The 18,394-nt window shown below is 37.5% G+C and overlaps 1 protein-coding gene across 4 annotated transcripts in view; it reads left to right on the forward strand.

The window, feature by feature from the left end:
- Positions 1-18,394, forward strand: part of LOC123527848 (hypoxia-inducible factor 1-alpha-like) — a 132,272-nt gene that overhangs the window by 56,861 nt on the left and 57,017 nt on the right. For all 4 annotated transcript variants that reach the window (XM_045307548.2, XM_045307555.2, XM_045307560.2 and 1 more), the window contains exon 2: positions 17,025-17,224. In XM_045307548.2, the coding sequence (XP_045163483.2) occupies positions 17,025-17,224 (200 nt within the window). The remainder of the gene's footprint in view (positions 1-17,024; positions 17,225-18,394) is intronic.

Genomic DNA, 18,394 nt, shown 5'->3' on the forward strand with positions numbered 1-18,394 from the left:
TCAAAGGTCAAGGTCACAGGGGCCTGAACATTGAAAACCATTTCCAATCAATAACTAGAGAACCACTTGACCCAGAATGTTGAAACTTCATAGGATGATTGGTCATAAAGAGCAAATAACCCCTATTGATTTTGGGGTCACTCCGTCAAAGGTCAAGGTCACAGGGGCCTGAACATTGAAAACCATTTCCGATCAATAACTAGAGAACCACTTGACCCAGAATGTTGAAACTTCATAGGATGATTGTACATGCAAAGTAGATGACCCCTATCGATTTTGGGATCACTCCATTAAAGGTCAAGGTCACAGGGGCCTGAACATTGAAAACTATTTCCGATCAATAATTAGAGAACCACTTGACCCAGAATGTTGAAACTTCATAGGATGATTGTACATGCAAAGTAGATGACCCCTATCGATTTTAGGGTCACTCCATTAAAGGTCAAGGTCACAGGGGCCTGAACATTGAAAACCATTTCCGGTCAATAACATCAGAACCACTTGACCCAGAATGTTGAAACATAATAGGATGACTGGTCATGCAGAGTAGATGACCCCGAACGATTTTGGGGTCATTCTGTGAAAGGTCAAGGTCACAGGGGCCCGAACATTGAAAACCATTTCCGGTCAGTAACTTGAGAACCACTTGACCCAGAATGATGAAACTTCATAGGATGATTGGTCATGCAGAGTAGATGACCCCTAACGATCTTAGGGTCTTTCTGTTAAAGGTCAAGGCCACAGGGGCCTGAACATGGGAAAACCATTTCCAATCAATAACTTGAGAACCTCTCGACCCAGAATGTTGAAACTTCATAGGATGATTGTTCATGCAGAGTAAATGACCCCTATTGTTTTTGGGGCCACTCCGTTAAAGGTCAAGGTCACAGGGCCCTGAACATTGATAACCAGTTCTGATCAATAACTTGAGAACCACTTGACCCAGAATGTTGAAACTTTATAGGATGATTGAACATGCAGAGTAGATGACCCCTATTGATTTTGGTGTCAGTCTGTTAAAGGTCAAGGTCACAGTGGCCTGTTCATGTAAAATCATTTTTTGGAAATAACTTGAGAACCACTTGACCTACAATGTTGAAACTTAATAGGATGATTGGACATGCAGAGTAGATGACCCCTATATATTTTGAGGTCACTTGATCAAAGGTCAAGGTCACAGGAGCCTGAACAGTGACTTGAGAACCACTAGGCCAAGAGTGTTGAAATTTAGCGGGATGACTGGACATGCCAAGTAGATGATCCCTATTGCAGCCAACCATCAGTGTCTCTTTGATTTTTGCTCCTGACCCCTATTGACTTCTTGCCTATAGGACGTTGCACTGGGGGAGACATGTGCTTTTTTACAAAACATTTTCTAGTTTCAACATCAGTCCTCTGTGAAAATCTCTAAAATAGACTGGCTTTTGTCTCTATGAAATTGAATTTGTCAAAACAGGGGAAAAATATAGAAATATAGTTATTATCAGTCTAGTGGCTAGTCTACCTAGATGCATAAAAATGCTGAAGTCTTCATTCTCAAACATGCACCAAAAACCATTCATCTTGTCTGCACTCTAAGTCAAACATTTCGTATCTGATCTTCACCAAACTCGAACAAAATGTGTTTGCAAATAAGACCTTGGCCAAGTTCGATAACTAGCCAAATCGGTTAAGACACTTCGGAATTATGGCCCTTGACAATAACTAATGAATCACCTAGACTCATAAAAATGCTGAAGTCTTCATTCTCAAACATGCACCAAAAACCATTCATCTTGTCCGCACTCCAAGTCAAACATTTTTTATCCGATCTTCACCAAACTTGTGTATGACCATAATTCCTTTCCCAGGTTCGATAACTAGCAAAATTGGCATAGGCAATTCAGAATTATGGCCCTTGAATTACTAGGTCTAAGGTCAAGGTCCCCCTTAGAGGCCAAAGGTCAGATACAAGAATGACTTTGTCCAGGAGCATTTCTTCTTCATGCATAGAGGGATTTTGATGTAATTTGGCACAATTGTACACCATCATGAGACGGAGTGTCATGCGCAGGTCCCTTCTTTAGAATTACTTCCCTTTGTTGTTACTATAAATAGCTTATATTGCAACTTCTTCATTACTAGTCGTAGGGAAAAATCGAGACTACTTTTCTGTAGTACAACATGCATGTTACATCCAATTTTGAGGTGTATTTATGCCCCCGAAGGGAGGCATATAGTTTTTGAACCGTCTGTCCATCTGTCGGTCCGTCGGTCTGTCAGTCTGTCGGTCTGTCGGCCTGTCAGTCTGTCCGCAATTTTCGTGTCCGGTCCATATCTTTGTCATCGATGGATGGATTTTCAAATAACTAGGCATGAATGTGTACCACAGTAAGACGACGTGTCGCGTGCAAGACCCAGGTCCGTAGCTCAAAGGTCAAGGTCACACTTAGACATTAAAGGATAGTGCATTGATGGGCGTGTCTAGTCCATATCTTTGTCATCGATGGATGGATTTTCAAATAACTTGGCATGAATGTGTACCACAGTAAGACGACGTGTCGCGCGCAAGACCCAGGTCCGTAGCTCAAAGGTCAAGGTCACACTTAGACATTAAAGGATAGTGCATTGATGGGCGTGTCCGGTCCATATCTTTTCTATGGATGGATGGATTTTCAAATAACTTGGCATGAATGTGTACCACAGTAAGACGACGTGTTGTGCGCAAGACCCAGGTCCGTAGCTCAAAGGTCAAGGTCACACTTAGACATTAAAGGATAGTGCATTGATGGGCGTGTCTAGTCCATATCTTTGTCATCGATGGATGGATTTTCAAATAACTTGGCATGAATGTGTACCACAGTAAGACGACGTGTCGCGCGCAAGACCCAGGTCCGTAGCTCAAAGGTCAAGGTCACACTTAGACATTAAAGGATAGTGCATTGATGGGCGTGTCCGGTCCATATCTTTTCTATGGATGGATGGATTTTCAAATAACTTGGCATGAATGTGTACCACAGTAAGACGACGTGTTGTGCGCAAGACCCAGGTCCGTAGCTCAAAGGTCAAGGTCACACTTAGACGTTAAAGGTCGTTTTTCATGATAGTGCATTGATGGGCGTGTCCGGTCCATATCTTTGTCATTCATGCATGGATTTTAGAATAACTACGCATGAATGTGTGACACAGTAAGACGATGTGTCGCGCGCAAGACCCAGCTCCATAGGTCAAAGGTCCTAAACTCTAACATCGGTCATAACTATTCATTCAAAGTGCCATCGGGGGCATGTGTCATCCTATGGAGACAGCTCTTGTTTCACCTATCTTTACCTGATAAGGATTTTTGTGTGGACAGTTTTTTTTGGGGGGGGGTTTCTCTTTAGATTAACTTCCCTTAGTTGCTACTATAAATAACTTTTATTGTAACTTTTTATAATTGACTGTAGGGAAAAACCAAGACCACATTTCTGTGGTACAACATAGATGTTACTTTCAAATTTTAGGTGTATTTTAAGGTATCTCTACCTGGTAAGGGTTTTTTTGTGGACTTAGAAAAACAAAAGAATTACAATAATTACTAAACAACCACAAAATTAAAATTTCATTTGCAAATACAGGTGCTAGTGTAAAGAAATTTGCTGTGACCGGTGTATATTGTGACATTCTGGCACTCTTGTTTGTCACTTATACAGGTTTTGTCACGGAATGGCCCATATATATTAAGCCTGTGTACTGTGAAATCATTAATATTCGTGGGGGACTAATTTTCGTGGATTTCGTGGTTCAGTCAATCCGCGAAATTTAATCCCAACGAACAAGTAAATTTCCATTAATTTTGTGTTCAAAAGTTGAAATCCACGAATTCATATCCCCACGAAATTATACCGTTTTGACCAAAATCACAAAATGTCATGCCCACGAAATTAAATGATTTCAAAGTATTTCAATCTTTCTCAAAAAACATCACTGTTTATCGCAGTTAATGAAAGGTCATCATGAAAGAAAATTATTTTTTTACAAAAATTGAATATGTAAGCTTGTTATATAATATAAATAACATAAATAAGTTATATTTGGCTGACCATTTTTCTGTCATGGTATAGGACTTGAATATAAAAATTGGGAGAAAATGTGTAGGCGGCCAGGTAGCTCAATCAGTAGAGCATTGGAACAGTATTCCAAGGCCCCGTGTTTGAGTTGCGGTATGACTGCATATTTTTCTTACCCTGTGACATTTAGCACCCATTGTGGGACTGTGACTGAATATACTCTGAGATCATGTTCACATTGTTCTCTGTCCTACTAGAAACTTGAGGACGAAGTTCATACAGCGGGGGAGTATGTCACGGTACCGGGCTTGAATATTAAAACGCGGAAAAAGGTGTAGGTGGTTGGGTACAGTAGCTCAGGCGGTAGAGCATTGGAACGGTATTCCGAGGACCTGCATTCAAGCCCCGGTCTGGCTGCACATATTTCTCACCCTGTGCCATTTCTTTTTATGAATGCTTCAAGTACTTGTGTTAATGTAATATTGTTGTCATCCTGTTACAAATGCTACAAAGTTTTAAATATGGTAAGGGATTATTCGCATGTGCTATTGTTGTTTTTAGCTCACCTGAGCAATGCTCAGGTGAGTTTTTCTGATCGCTCGATGTCCGGCGTCTGTCGTCCGTCGTCTGTCGTCTGTCGTCTGTCGTCCGTCGTCTGTCAACATTTAGCTTGTGTATGCGATAGAGGCTGTATTTTTCAATTAATCTTCATGAATATTGGTCAGAATGATAACCTTGATGAAATCTAGGCCGAGTTCGAAAATGGGTCATCTCGGGTCAAAAACTAGGTCACTAGGTCAAATCAAAGAAAAACCTTGTGTATGCGATAGAGGCTGTATTTTTCATTTAATCTTCATGAATATTGGTCAGAATGATAACTTTGATGAAATCTAGGCCGAGTTCGAAAATGGGTCATCTCGGGTCAAAAACTAGGTCACTAGGTCAAATCAAAGAAAAACCTTGTGTATGCGATAGAGGCGGTATTTTTCAATTAATCTACATGAATATTGGTCAGAATAATAATCTTGATGAAATCTAAGCCGAGTTTGAAAATGGGTCATCTGGGGTCAAAAACTAGGTCACTAGGTCAAATCAAAGAAAAACCTTGTGTATGCGATAGAGGCTGTATTTTTCAATTCTTCTTCATGAATATTGATCAGAATGATAACCTTGATGAAATCTAGGCTGAGTTCGAAAATGGGTCATCTGGGGTCAAAAACTAGGTCACTAGGTCAAATCAAAGAAAAACCTTGTGTATGCGATAGAGGCGGTATTTTTCAATTGATCTTCATGAATTTTGGTCAGAATGATTGCCTTGATGAAATCTAGGCAGAGTTCGAAAATGGATCATCTCGGGTCAAAAACTAGGTCACTAGGTCAAATCAAAGAAAAACCTTGTGTATGCGATAGAGGCTGTATTTTTCAATTGATCTTCATGAATTTTGGTCAGAATGATTTCCTTGATGAAATCTAGGCCGAGTTTGAAAATGGGTCATCTCGGGTCAAAAACTAGGTCACTAGGTCAAATCAAAGAAAAACCTTGTGTATGCGATAGAGGCGGTATTTTTCAATTGATCTTCATGAATTTTGGTCAGAATGATTACCTTGATGAAATTTAGACCAAGTTCGAAAATGGGTCATCTGGGGTCAAAAACTAGGTCACTAGGTCATATCACGTAAAAACCTTGTGTATGAGATAGAGGCTGTATTTTTCAATTGATCTTCATGAATTTTGGTCAGAATGATTACCTTGATGAAATTTAGACCAAGTTCGAAAATGGGTCATCTGGGGTCAAAAACTAGGTCACTAGGTCAAATCAAAGAAAAACCTTGTGTATGCAATAGAGGCTGTATTTTTCAACTGATCTTCATGAAATTTAGCCAGAATGATTACCTTGATAAAATCTAGGATGAGTTCAAAAATGGGTCATCTGGGGTCAAAAACTAGGTCACTAAGTCAAATCGAAGAAAAACATTGTGTATGCAATAGAGGATGTATTTTTCAATTGATCTTCATGAAGTTTGGTCAGAGTGATTGCCTTGATGAAATCTAGGTCGATTTTGAATATGGGTTATCTGAGGTCAAAAACTAGGTCACTAGGTCAAATTAAAGAAAAATCTTGTGTATGCGATAGAGACTGTTTTTTTCAATTGATTTTTATGAAATTTGGTCAGGTTGATTGCCTTAATGAAATCTAGGTCGAATTTGAATATGGGTCATCTGAGGTCAAAAACTAGGTCACTTGGTCAAATCAAAGAAAAAACTTCTGTATGTGATAGAGGCTGTATTTTTCAGTTGATCTTCATGAATTTTGGCCAGAATGATTGCCTTGATAAAATCTAGGTCGAGTTTGAACATGGGTCATCTAGGGTCAAAAACTAGGTCATATCTAAGAAAATGCTTGTTTTATCGCAAGAGACCAATTTTTTGGTCCAATCTTAATGAAAATTGGTCAGAATATTTGTTTCCATGAAATCACTAGGTCAAACATGTTTTACACTGTTATGGAGTGTTTCTTAGGTGAGCGACCTAGGGCCATCTTGGCCCTCTTGTTTAGAGTACATGGACACAAGCAGTTAAGTAAAGACTTCAACAATCTCTTACTTTAATCGATCCTTTTAGTATTTTCGTCACAAGTTATGTAACATAGTATCAATTGACAACAATTATCAGTTAGACTGCCATATTGTTCATTAATTTGACCAGGCTATACAGACAGGTTCACATTATGTTAATGACATATGCGGTGCTGGTGACTTCAATTTTTCTCTTTCTGAAATCAAAAATGTGCTAATAAAAGTCTGCCTGAAACTGTCCTTTTTGCTGTTTGTGCGTAATGTCGGTAATTCAAATGATTTCATGGTGTCATGAATTGTGAGCTTTTTATAAACTTATTGTATTGTATTGTACATTGCTTTATTGAAAAGAAAGTGATAGCATTTTCTGGGATGGAAAACAGGTATTAACAAGCAGCTAACTCCTGACGGCTTTTTGGCACGGTTTTCTGAATTAGGTGATAATGAGTTAAAGTTCTAATAAAGGCATACAATAAATAACTTCCAAATTAATAAGCACTATTGAAGGAAAAAGAGAAAAAAAGAAATGGACAGGTAGAAAATGAATTTCAAGAAATAAATTGGTGTAAAAAAAATAAAAGTAATAAAAACACCATTTCCAATGTTTATATCCCTGTGACCTTGACCTTTGACCCCGAAATCAAAAGGGGTCATGTACACATCAAGACCACATACGTGTGAAGTTTCAAGGTCCTAGGTGAACTACTTGTCCAGATATTGAGTGGAATTTTCAATGTTCAGGTCCCTGTGACTTTTGACCCAATGACCCTGAAATCAGTAGAGGTCATGTACACATCAAGACCAACATGCGTATGAAGTTTCAAGGTCCTAGGTGAAGTACTTGTACAGATATTGAGCGGTAACAATTTTCAATGTTCAGGTCCCTGTGACCTTGACCTTTGACCCAGTGACCCTGAAATCAGGAGGGATCATGTACGCATCAAGACCAACATACCTATGAAGTTTCAAGGTCCTATGTGAAATACTTCTCCAGATATTGAGCAGAAACCATTTTCAATGTTCAGGTCCCTGTGACCTTGATCTTTGACACATTGACCCCAAAATCAATATGGGTCATGTACGTGTAGGTTACTAACCGAGTAGGAGGTGTTCATGAAATGAAAATACCCGCGCTCGTGTGAATCGTGACACCGAGAGCGCGTAGCGCTCGAGGTGTTACCGCACGAGCGCGGGTATTTTCATTTCATGAACACCGATCTAAGAGGTAAGTAACTGACTTACACAACGTCATTTTAATTTCTTAGTTTTTATTTATTTATTTATTTATATGTCTTTCCTTCTCCCAGTCAGAAAATAAATGATTTAGGGAATTACTTGAACTTCAGCAGGTAAATTGAAATACGTAAAATGAGATTAAAAAAGTTTATGAAAGTTCTGCTAATTCACCGGTGTTAATGCATTTTTGTTAACCAATTATTTGTTGGGATTTTTTTTATCTTTTAATGCATAACTTCACACTTCGGTTGCATGTTTAAGAAACATTTTTCATGATAAACTTAGTTTCGGACTCTGCATTTACGGTTTCGTCGTGGTCGTGGTCGTCGTCATCATCATCATTATCTAACAACAATAATTAAAATGATTATCTTCTTCTCCTCCCTGTTAAGTACTGAGCCGTGAATGTATCTTGTAGATCAAAATATACAATATTTAAAAAAGAAGTATACATTTGTAAATGCTACTTGACGCAGGTATTGTATATTTTCCGTAAGTATTGACCTGGCACTCATTTTTCTTCATCTGTATTTTCGGGGGTTTCCATTATTTTACAAAATATTTGTATCCTAAAATAACCAATATAAATAACCAATGGCACGGTGGCATAGTGGTAGCTGTCTGACTGCCACGCACGATACCATGAGTTCAAAATCACCTCAGACCATTTTTTTTTAATTCAATGTAATGTTGTTATTGATGTTACTTTTACTCATACAATATCTGTGTAACACATTTCACGAAATCTGATTGCTTTCTCTTGTAGATCTAGTATTCATTTTCAGGAAACGCTGGTGAGAAATTCTTTGTCTTTTTATCTAAGATACTTTTAAAAATGTTTTATGTAACATTTTCTATAACGCTTATAGACCATAAGGTTTGATCAGATAAATATGGCAAAATTTGGGGGGAATTGGTCAGTACGCAGGAGTTGAACCAAAAATGCAGTTCAGCAGCTAAACGTTTTGTCGGCACAGCTATTTGCACATGTGACATTGTGAAAATTATAAAGAAATATATACGCAACATTTATATCGCTATTTAACTTCAGACACCGAGAATTAATTTACGGAAAATATACGGAATATTCTTGAGTGTCAGGTCAATACTTACGGACAATAACATGGCATTAAATAAACATTACAGTTTGAACTCATCTAACATTCTTTTCACGTGCTCAGGTATGGTATGATACCTGTGCACGAGCACAGGTATGGTATGATACTCGTGCACGTGCGCAGGTATGGTATGTAGGTATTCATTTTGGTTATTAACCCGCAGAGAACAATAGAACAGTTGTGTAAACATCAAGACCAACATACCTATGAAGTTTCAAGGTCCTAGGTGAAATACTTGTCCAGATATTGAGTGAACAAAAATGTTAACATGAGACTCATTATTTCCATCCATTGGCCCAGACAGACCTAATCTACAAGCCGGATTTTTCTTTGAAAACCCAACCAAAAACAAGTCCCACAATTAAAGATCCAGTAAAATGCCGCTGGTTTGAGCAGTGAATGCTTGAGCATCAGCAATTCATATGGTCCCCATCAGTTTTCCTTATACTTTCAAGGGTGTGATTCTTCCCCTTTTCAGCTGATTTCCTGTTTTTGAACAGAAACTTTCGAAAAAAAAGTTGTCAGGTTTGGCAAGATAAGTGCATAAATTGTAATATTGTTGAAAGGTGTAGGGAGTATCCTCTTATTTCCTGGTGTTTGGTCAATGGGCTATCACATCCCTGACTTGCTATGTTTGGATGTCTCAAAACCCTGGTAAACTCAAGTGTTTTGCTCAGCCTATTGCATTTCCAAGCAGTTGGTACTTTACTGTACAACTGTTAAAAACAACTAGTGTGAGAACATTTATTGAACCTGGCATCCAAAACAAAGAGAATGGGTGTTGAAAACAACTGCTACACTTTGATGCATTATTGAAAAGAAAACTATTATCCTGACATCCAAAACAAGGAAGACAGGTTTTGAAAACAACTTCTACACCAAATGACGTTACTAAATTGACTTGGTTCATTAAAAAAATTTAATACATTAATGTACATAAAAGTACAGCAAACTTTATAAACACTCACTCCTTGTTCAGTTAATGATGCAAGTAAATGCCTTTCTGTTTGTAGCAATTTCCTGTTAAGATAAGTGAATTACAAAAAATCGTGCAAATGATATGCATAAGTTTTTCTTTGATAAGTAGTTACAGATACCAGTGTTTTTATTATAATAAAGAACAAGTAGTTTTATCCATCTTTTTTACAAGGATTTGTCTTTAATTTGTCTTTGACTATACTAAATACAATACCTGTTGTATTTTAATTAGGTCACATCCAATTGAAAAAATGTTGGTCATATTTTTTTTGGCAGTTGAGTGAAAAAAACTGTTGTTATGGCTTTTGTTTAACTGGAAAAAAAACAACATTAAATAGAACAACCAGTTTACATTAACATTAATTGTCAGTGAAAATGGTAAATTGCTTATACTGGCTGTTTAGTCAGATAATCTGTTTGACAATTGTACTTCTAAAAAATATATAATATACAACAAATTGTTGAACAATGCTTAACCTGTATCCATAATGATGACATAGATATGTGACTTGAATATTTACAGTAAAACATTAAATAGCTCTACAAAATTCTAATCAGGATTTAATTATGTTGGAATAAGGTCCCAATTAAGTGCTGTCCATCATTCTGTCCATCAGTCCTTCACACCTTCATGTGTACTCAACTCATCCTACAGTTTTTAGCTCAATTGAGTTATTGTGATCGCTCGATGTCCAGCGTCTGTCTGTCTGTCGTCTGTCAACATAAATTTTAGCTTGTGTAAGCGATAGAGGCTGTATTTTTAGCTCACCTAAGCAATGCTCAGGTGAGTTACTGTGATTGCTCAATGTCTGTCGTCTGTCTGTCTGTCAACATTTAGCTTGTGTATGCGATGGAGGCTGTATTTTTCAATTGATCTTCATGAAATTTGGTCAGAATGATTGCCTTGATGAAATCTAGGCCAAGTTCGAAATTGGGTCATCTGGGTTCAAAAACTAGGCCACTAGGTCAAATCAAAGAAAAACCTTGTGTATGCGATAGAGGCTGTATTTTTCAATTGATCTTCATGAAATTTGGTCAGAATGAAGGCCTTGATGAAATCTAGGTTCAGTTCGAATATGGGTCATTTGGGGTCAAGAACTAGGTCATTAGGTCAAATCAAGGAAAAACCTTGTGTATGCAATAGTGGCTGCATTTTACACTGGATTTTCATAAATTTAGTCAGAATGGTTGCCTTGATGAAATCAATGTCAGGTTTGAATGTGGGTTATCTGGGGTCAAAAACTAGGTCACTAGGTCAAATCAAAAGAAAAACCTTGTGTATGCGATAGAGGATGTATTTTTCAATTGAACTTTATGAAATTTGGTCAGAATGATAGCATTGATGAAATCTAGGTCAAGTTCGAATATGGGTCATCTGGGGTCAAAAACTAGGCCACTAGGTCAAATCAAAGAAAAACCTTGTGTATGCGATAGAGCCTGTATTTTTCAATTGATCTTCATGAAATTTGGTCAGAATGATAACCTTGAGGAAATCTAGGTTGAGTTCAAATATGGGTCATCTGGGGTCAAGAACTAGGTCATTAGGTCAAATCAAGGAAAAATCTTGTGTATGCAATAGTGGCTGCATTTTATACTGGATCTTCATGAAATTTGATCACAATGTTTATCTGGATAACATTTAGGTCAAGTTTAAATATGGGAGATCTTGGGTAAAAAACAAGGTCACCAGGTCATATCAAAGAAAAACCTTGTGTACGCAATAGGGGGCTGCATTTTACACTGGATATTCATAAAACTTAGTCAGATTGGTTGCCTTGATCAAAGCTAGGTCAAGTTCGAATATGGATAATCTGGGGTCAAAAACTAGGTTGCCATGTCAGATCAACGAAAAACCTTGTGTCTGCAATAGGGACTGCATTTTACACTGGATCTTCATGAAATTTTATCACGTTTGTCTGAATGAAATCTAGGTCAAGTTTGAATATGGGTCATCTGGGGTCAAAAACTAGGTCACTGGGTCAAATCAAAGAAAAACTTTGTTTATGCATTAATGGCTGCATTTTACACTGGATATTCATGAAATTTGATCAGAATGTTAATCTTGATGAAGTCTAGGTTGAGTTCAAATAGGGGTCATCTGGGGTAAAAAACTAGGTCTTCCAGTAAAATCAAAGAAAAAGTTTGTGAATGCAATAGGGGCTGCATTTTTCAGTGGATCTTCATGAAATTTAATCAGAATGTTTGTCTTGATGAAAGCTAGGTCGAGGTCAGATATGGGTCATGTTGGGTCAAAAACTAGGTCACCTGGTTAAATCAAAGAAATACCTTGCCTATGCCAAAGGGGTCGTATTTTAACTTAAGCAGGATATTCATTAAATTTGATCAAGCTGTTCTCAGGTGAGCGACCTAGGACCATTTGGTCCTCTTGTTATCTAATTATAATGAAAGTTGCTATGATCAACATGAAGTGGACTTGCATTTATTGTAACTTTTTGAGTTATTCTTTCTTCTTAGCTTGACTGTTCGAAGAATAGGTAGAGCTATTGCACTTGTCCATTTGTCTGTACTGATTAAGTTTTTTTTTCCATTTGGTATCTTCCTAACCGCATGTCAGAATGGATTTAAACTTCACACACTTATTCTCTGTGATGAACTGACTTGCAGTGCAGAGGTTCCATATTTTAAAGGCACTGGCCTCCAGATCGTTCGACAACAAAAAAAGAAAGAAAAAATATGTGTCAGGAAATTTAATTACTGACGGACTATATGTTATGGAAAGTTTGGAAACACATGAGAATTAGTTGTTTTTACTAATTTTAACACTGAAAATTTACTTGAGGTAAACTGCCTTAATTATAAATACAGTCAAACTTCTTTCGCTTGAACTCTGATAATTTGAGCACCGTCTTTCTCTCAGTCTCATGGTCAGGTCCCTGCAAAACCCTTATATAAGGCATATTGTTCGTTGGCTCGAACTACTGATAACTCAAACAAATTTTACTGGTCCCATCAAGTTTGAGCGAATGAAGTTTGACTGTGTCTATATTTAACGCACTAAATACATAGTCCCGTTTGGTGGTATTGGTAAAGACAACGGAAAAGTTTTTATTGCTGCTGCGGGCATTAAATTTTTTTCTCTTGATTTTGGCATTTTTAAGATAGTTTAGAAACAAAAACTCATTATAATGTTCATAATATGACTAAACGTCAGTTTTAAAGAAAGATCATTTTTAGCCAAAATCTGGAGTTCAGTGCCTTTAAACTCGATATTGCTTTTTTTTATACGCCCATTTGAAAAATGGGAAGTATTATGGGAACGCCCCTGGCGGGTGGTCGGGTAGCGTCCACAGACTTTGTCCGGAGCATATCTTCTTCATGCATGGAGGGATTTTGATGTAACTTGGCACAATTGTTCACTGTCCTGAGACGGGGTGTCCTTAGGTCAAAGGTCAAAGTCACACTTAGAGGTCAAAGGTCAAATTCAAGAATGACTGTCCGGAGCATATCTTCTTCCTGCATAGAGGGATTTTGATGTAATTGGCACATTTGTTCACCATCATGAGACAGAGTGTCATGCGCAAGAACCAGGTTCTAAGGTCAAGGTCACATTTAGAGGTCAAAGGATACAAGAATGAACACTTTGTCTAGAGCATTTCTTCTTCATGCATGGAGGGATTTTGATGTAACTTGGCACAATTGTTCACTGTCCTGAGACGGAGTGTCATGCGCAAGAACCAGGTCCTTAGGTCAAAGGTCAAAGTCACACTTAGAGGTCAAAGGTCAAATTCAAGAATGACTTTGTACAGAGCATATCTTCTTCATGCATAGAGGGATTTTGATGTAATTGGCACATTTGTTCACCATCATCAGACAGAGTGTCATGCGCAAGAACCAGGTTCTAAGGTCAAGGTCACATTTAGAGGTCAAAGGATACAAGAATGAACACTTTGTCTAGAGCATTTCTTCTTCATGCATGGAGGGATTTTGATACAACTTGGCACAAATGTTCACCATCATGAGACGGAGTGTCATGCGCAAGAACCAGGTCCCTAGGTCTAAGGTCAAGGTCACACTTAGAGGCCAAATGTCAGATACAAGAATGACTTTGTCTGGAGCATTTCTTCTTCATGCATAGAGGGATTTTGATATAACTTAGCACAAATCTTCAGCACCATGAGACGCAGTGTCATGCGCAGGTCCCTTCTTTAGAATTACTTCCTTTTGTTGTTACTGTAAATAGCTTATATTGCAACTTCTTCATTACTAGTCATAGGGAAAAATCGAAACCACTTTTCTGTAGTACAATATGCATGTTACATCCAATTTTGAGGTGTATTTTCACCTATCTCTACCTGGTAAGGATTTTTGTGCAGACAGATTTTTTTTTGTTTTTGTTTTTTTTTGTTTTTTTTAAAGATTGACTTCCCTTAGTTGTTATTATAAATAACTTATATTGTAACTTTTTTTATAATTGACCATAGGGAAAAATCAAGACCACTTTCCTGTGGTACAACATAGATGTCACTTTCAAATTTTAGGTGTATTTTAAGGTATCTGAACCTTTTTTGTGGACTTAGAAAAACAAAAGAATTACAATAATTACTACACAACCACAGAATTAAAATTCCATTTGCAAATACAGGTACTAGTGTAAAGACAATTGCTATGATGGGCGTATATTGTGACATTCTAGCACTCTTGTTTTTTAGCTCACCTGAGCACAAAGTGCTCAGAGGTGAGCTTTTGTGATCGCCCTGTGTCGTCCGTCATTGTCCGTCCGTCCGTCGTCAACAATTTGACTGTTAACACTCTAGAGGTCACAATTTTGGCCCAATCTTAATGAAACTTAGTCAGAATGTTACCCTCATTAAAATCTTGGACGAGTTCGATATTGGGTCATCTGGGGTCAAAAACTAGGTCACCAGGTCAAATCAAAGGAAAAGCTTGTTAACATTCTAGAGGTCACAATTTTGGCCCATTCTTAATGAAACTTGGTCAGAATGTTACTCCCAATAAAATCTTGGACGAGTTTTATATCGGGTCATCTGGGGTTAAAAACTAGGTCACCAGGTCAAATCAAAGGAAAAGCTTGTTAACACTCTAGAGGTCACTATTTTGGCCCAATCTTAATGAAACTTGGTCGGAATATTACTCTCAATAAAATCTTGGACGAGTTCGATATTGGGTCATCTGGGGTCAAAAACTAGGTCACCTGGTCAAATCAAAAGAAAAGCTTTTTAACACTGTAGAGGCCACATTTATGACTGTATCTTCATGAGTGTTAGTCAGAATGTTAATCTTGATGGCCAGTTTGAATCTGGGTCATGTAGGATCAAAAACTAGGTCAGCAGGTCAAATCAAAGGAAAAGCTAGTTAACACTGTAGAGGCCACATTTATGACTATATCTTAATGAAATTTGGTCAGAATGTTGTTTTTGATGATCTATAGGTCAAGTTCGAATCTGGGTCAGGTGGGATCAAAAACTAGGTCACAAAATCAAATCAAAGGAAAAGCTTGTTAACACTGTAGAGGTCACAATTTTGGCCCAATCTTACTGAAACTTGGTCTGAATATTACTCTCAATAAAATCTTGGACGAGTTCGATATTGGGTCATGTGGGGTCAAAAACTAGGGCACCAGGTCAAATTCAAGGAAAAGCTTGTTAACACTGTAGAGGTCATAATTTGGCCCAATCTTAATGAAACTTGGTCAGAATATTACCCTCAATAAAATCTTGGATGAGTTCGATATTGGGTTGTCTGGGGTTAAAAACTAGGTCACCAGGTCAGATCAAAGGGAAAGCTTGTTAACACTCTAGAGGTCACAGTTTTGGCCCAATTTTAATGAAACTTGGTCAGAATGTTATCCTCAGTAAAATCTTGGACGATCTTGATATTGGGTCATCTGGGGTCAAAAACTAGGTCACCTGGTCAAATCAAAGGAAAAACTTTTTAACACTGTAGAGGCCACATTTATGACTGTATCTTCATGAATGTTAGTTAGAATGTTAATCTTGATGGCCAGTTTGAATCTGGGTCATGTAGGATCAAAAACTAGGTCACCAGGTCAAATCAAAGGAAAAGCTAGTTAACACTGTAGAGGCAACATTTATGACTATATTTTAATGAAATTTGGTCAGAATGTTGATCTTGATGATCTATAGGTCAAGTTTAAATCTGGGTCAGGTGGGGTCAAAAACTAGGTCACAAAATCAAATCAAAGGAAAAGCTTGTTAACACTCTAGAGGCCACTTTTATGACTGTATCTTCGTGAAACTTGGTCAGAATGTTAATTTTGATGATCTTTAGGTCAAGTTCGAATCTGGGTCATGTGGGGTAAAAAACTAGGGCACCAGGTCAAATCAAAGGAAAAGCTAGTTAACTCTTTAGAGATCACATTTATGACCATATCTTATGAAACTTGATCAATAGGTCAGGTGAGCGATACAGGGCCTTCATGGCCCTCTTGTTTTACAAAATTCTGCCCCATTTTCAACTTCAGCAATTTTCTGTTAAGGTTTTGTATTTAAGCTGGTATCCGTTAAGGGTTTGTATGTAAGCTGATATCCCAGTACCCACTAATGGGAGTGAATAGAAACTTTACACGCTTGTAAACTATGACAAACTAAAATGCATTGTACTGGTTCCATAACTCTGGTTTGCATTTGTACAAAATTATGCCCCTTTAACAACTTTAATATTCATTCAGTGACAAGACTGTTGAATGGCTGAGCGTTGCCATACTCTGACAGCTCTTGTTGGACTAAGATATAAATGTATTACAACTACATCTGAACCATGTGTATTCAACTCCTACAGTTTCCCTCCATTTCCAGTGGAATTTGGGATTTTCATGTCAGATTGTTTCCCATTTTAGATTTTTCAGCATTTTCAGAGGGGATGGGGATGGCATTCGTTATACAATGTTGGCATCATTCTTGTTTCCATAAATTGACATAATTGAAAATATCTTTACAATAAAAAAAATCCTGCTACCACTCTTAGCAACCTGTACATTTATGTATAACTTATATAACTAGCTCTTGTAAAATATAGCCAAAATTTTTGAAAATCCACATTACAGATTTGATTGATCAAAAAGTAATCATGAATTCTTGTATTTCAGAAACTCAGAAAAGCGAAAGGAGAAGTCACGTGATGCAGCAAGAAGTCGACGAGGGAAGGAGGCGGAGATCTTCTCCGAGCTGGCAGGTCAGCTCCCAATGCTTCCAGCAACAATTGATGCCCTTGACAAGGCCTCGGTGATGAGACTTCTGTTAAGTACGCTGAAAATAAAAACTGTTATGGAGAAAAGACCTAAACTAGGTAGGGTATGATTTAGTTTTTGTATAATTGAATGTTGATATTGATAGAAGAGACAAAACTTTAGAGAAAACTTAATGTTACACTGGGCTATCTGTACTGATTTACATAACTGTACTTAGCCTGCCCGCTCAGCTCAGTAGGGAGAGCGCAGGTCTATGGATTGCGGGGTCATGAGTTAGAGCCCTGGGTGAGGCGTATGATTTCCGTGATGATTTAGTTAAAGACATCTTGTCTGAAATCATTCGTCCTTCACCTCTGTTTCATGTGGGGAAGTTGGCAGTTATTTGCGGAGACAGGTTTGTACTGGTACAGAATCCAGGAACACTGGTTAGGTTAACTGCCCACCACTACATAACTGAAATATTGTTGAAAAATGGTATTAAACCCAAAACAAACAAACAAAACATAACTGTACTTAGCCAGTAGAAAGTTTTTCATCTGATATTAAGAGAAAGTGTAAGAGGTATTTTTGTCACTTGATGGTCAGCATTGGTTAAGATTTTGTTTAGGTCAACTTTTTCTTGAAAAAAAAAGAAAGATAATGTTCTGAAACTTGTTACACTTGTTTATCATAGTAGACCAAGAACCATAACTCTAACTGGCTTTTTGTCAGAATTGTGGCTCTTTTCAGCATGCCCTGAAATGTTGTAGAGCTATTTCATACCTTTTAACAATTCTCAGCAAGGTCATATCAAGGTAATGCCAGGTAAAAAATGATAAGGCAGACACAGTGACTTTCAAGATTGGCAGAAAGTAATAACAGAGAGGACTATAATATATAAAGATGTTGTGTGGTCTCTCAGAAAACTATGGAAACAGATTGAAACATTATATAACTCTTGGTTGCTATTGCTTTAATAAATTATTACAAGGCTAGCCTTTAGTAAATAACCCTGAACTGTTGTGACATAATAATAATAATAGCAACAGAAAGCCAGTCCTGCATTTTAATGATAATGTCTGACATTATCGTTAAAATGCAGATTGGCTTTCTGTTGCTAGACTTAATAATTATGTTTTTGCAGAAAGCCACACTGAACCTATTCTAGTCTGTATTTTATAGGTTGCCTTCTAGTAAATGCAGTCAGTGTGCTTCTCTTAAATTTGTTTCCATTTAATGTCACTTCTGTAAACAGTTAGCTCAGTTAATGTAGAACAACATGATTAAAA

This window comes from Mercenaria mercenaria, chromosome 1 (assembly GCF_021730395.1).
Source record: "Mercenaria mercenaria strain notata chromosome 1, MADL_Memer_1, whole genome shotgun sequence".
In the NCBI taxonomy this organism is placed as follows: Eukaryota; Metazoa; Mollusca; class Bivalvia; order Venerida; family Veneridae; genus Mercenaria; species Mercenaria mercenaria.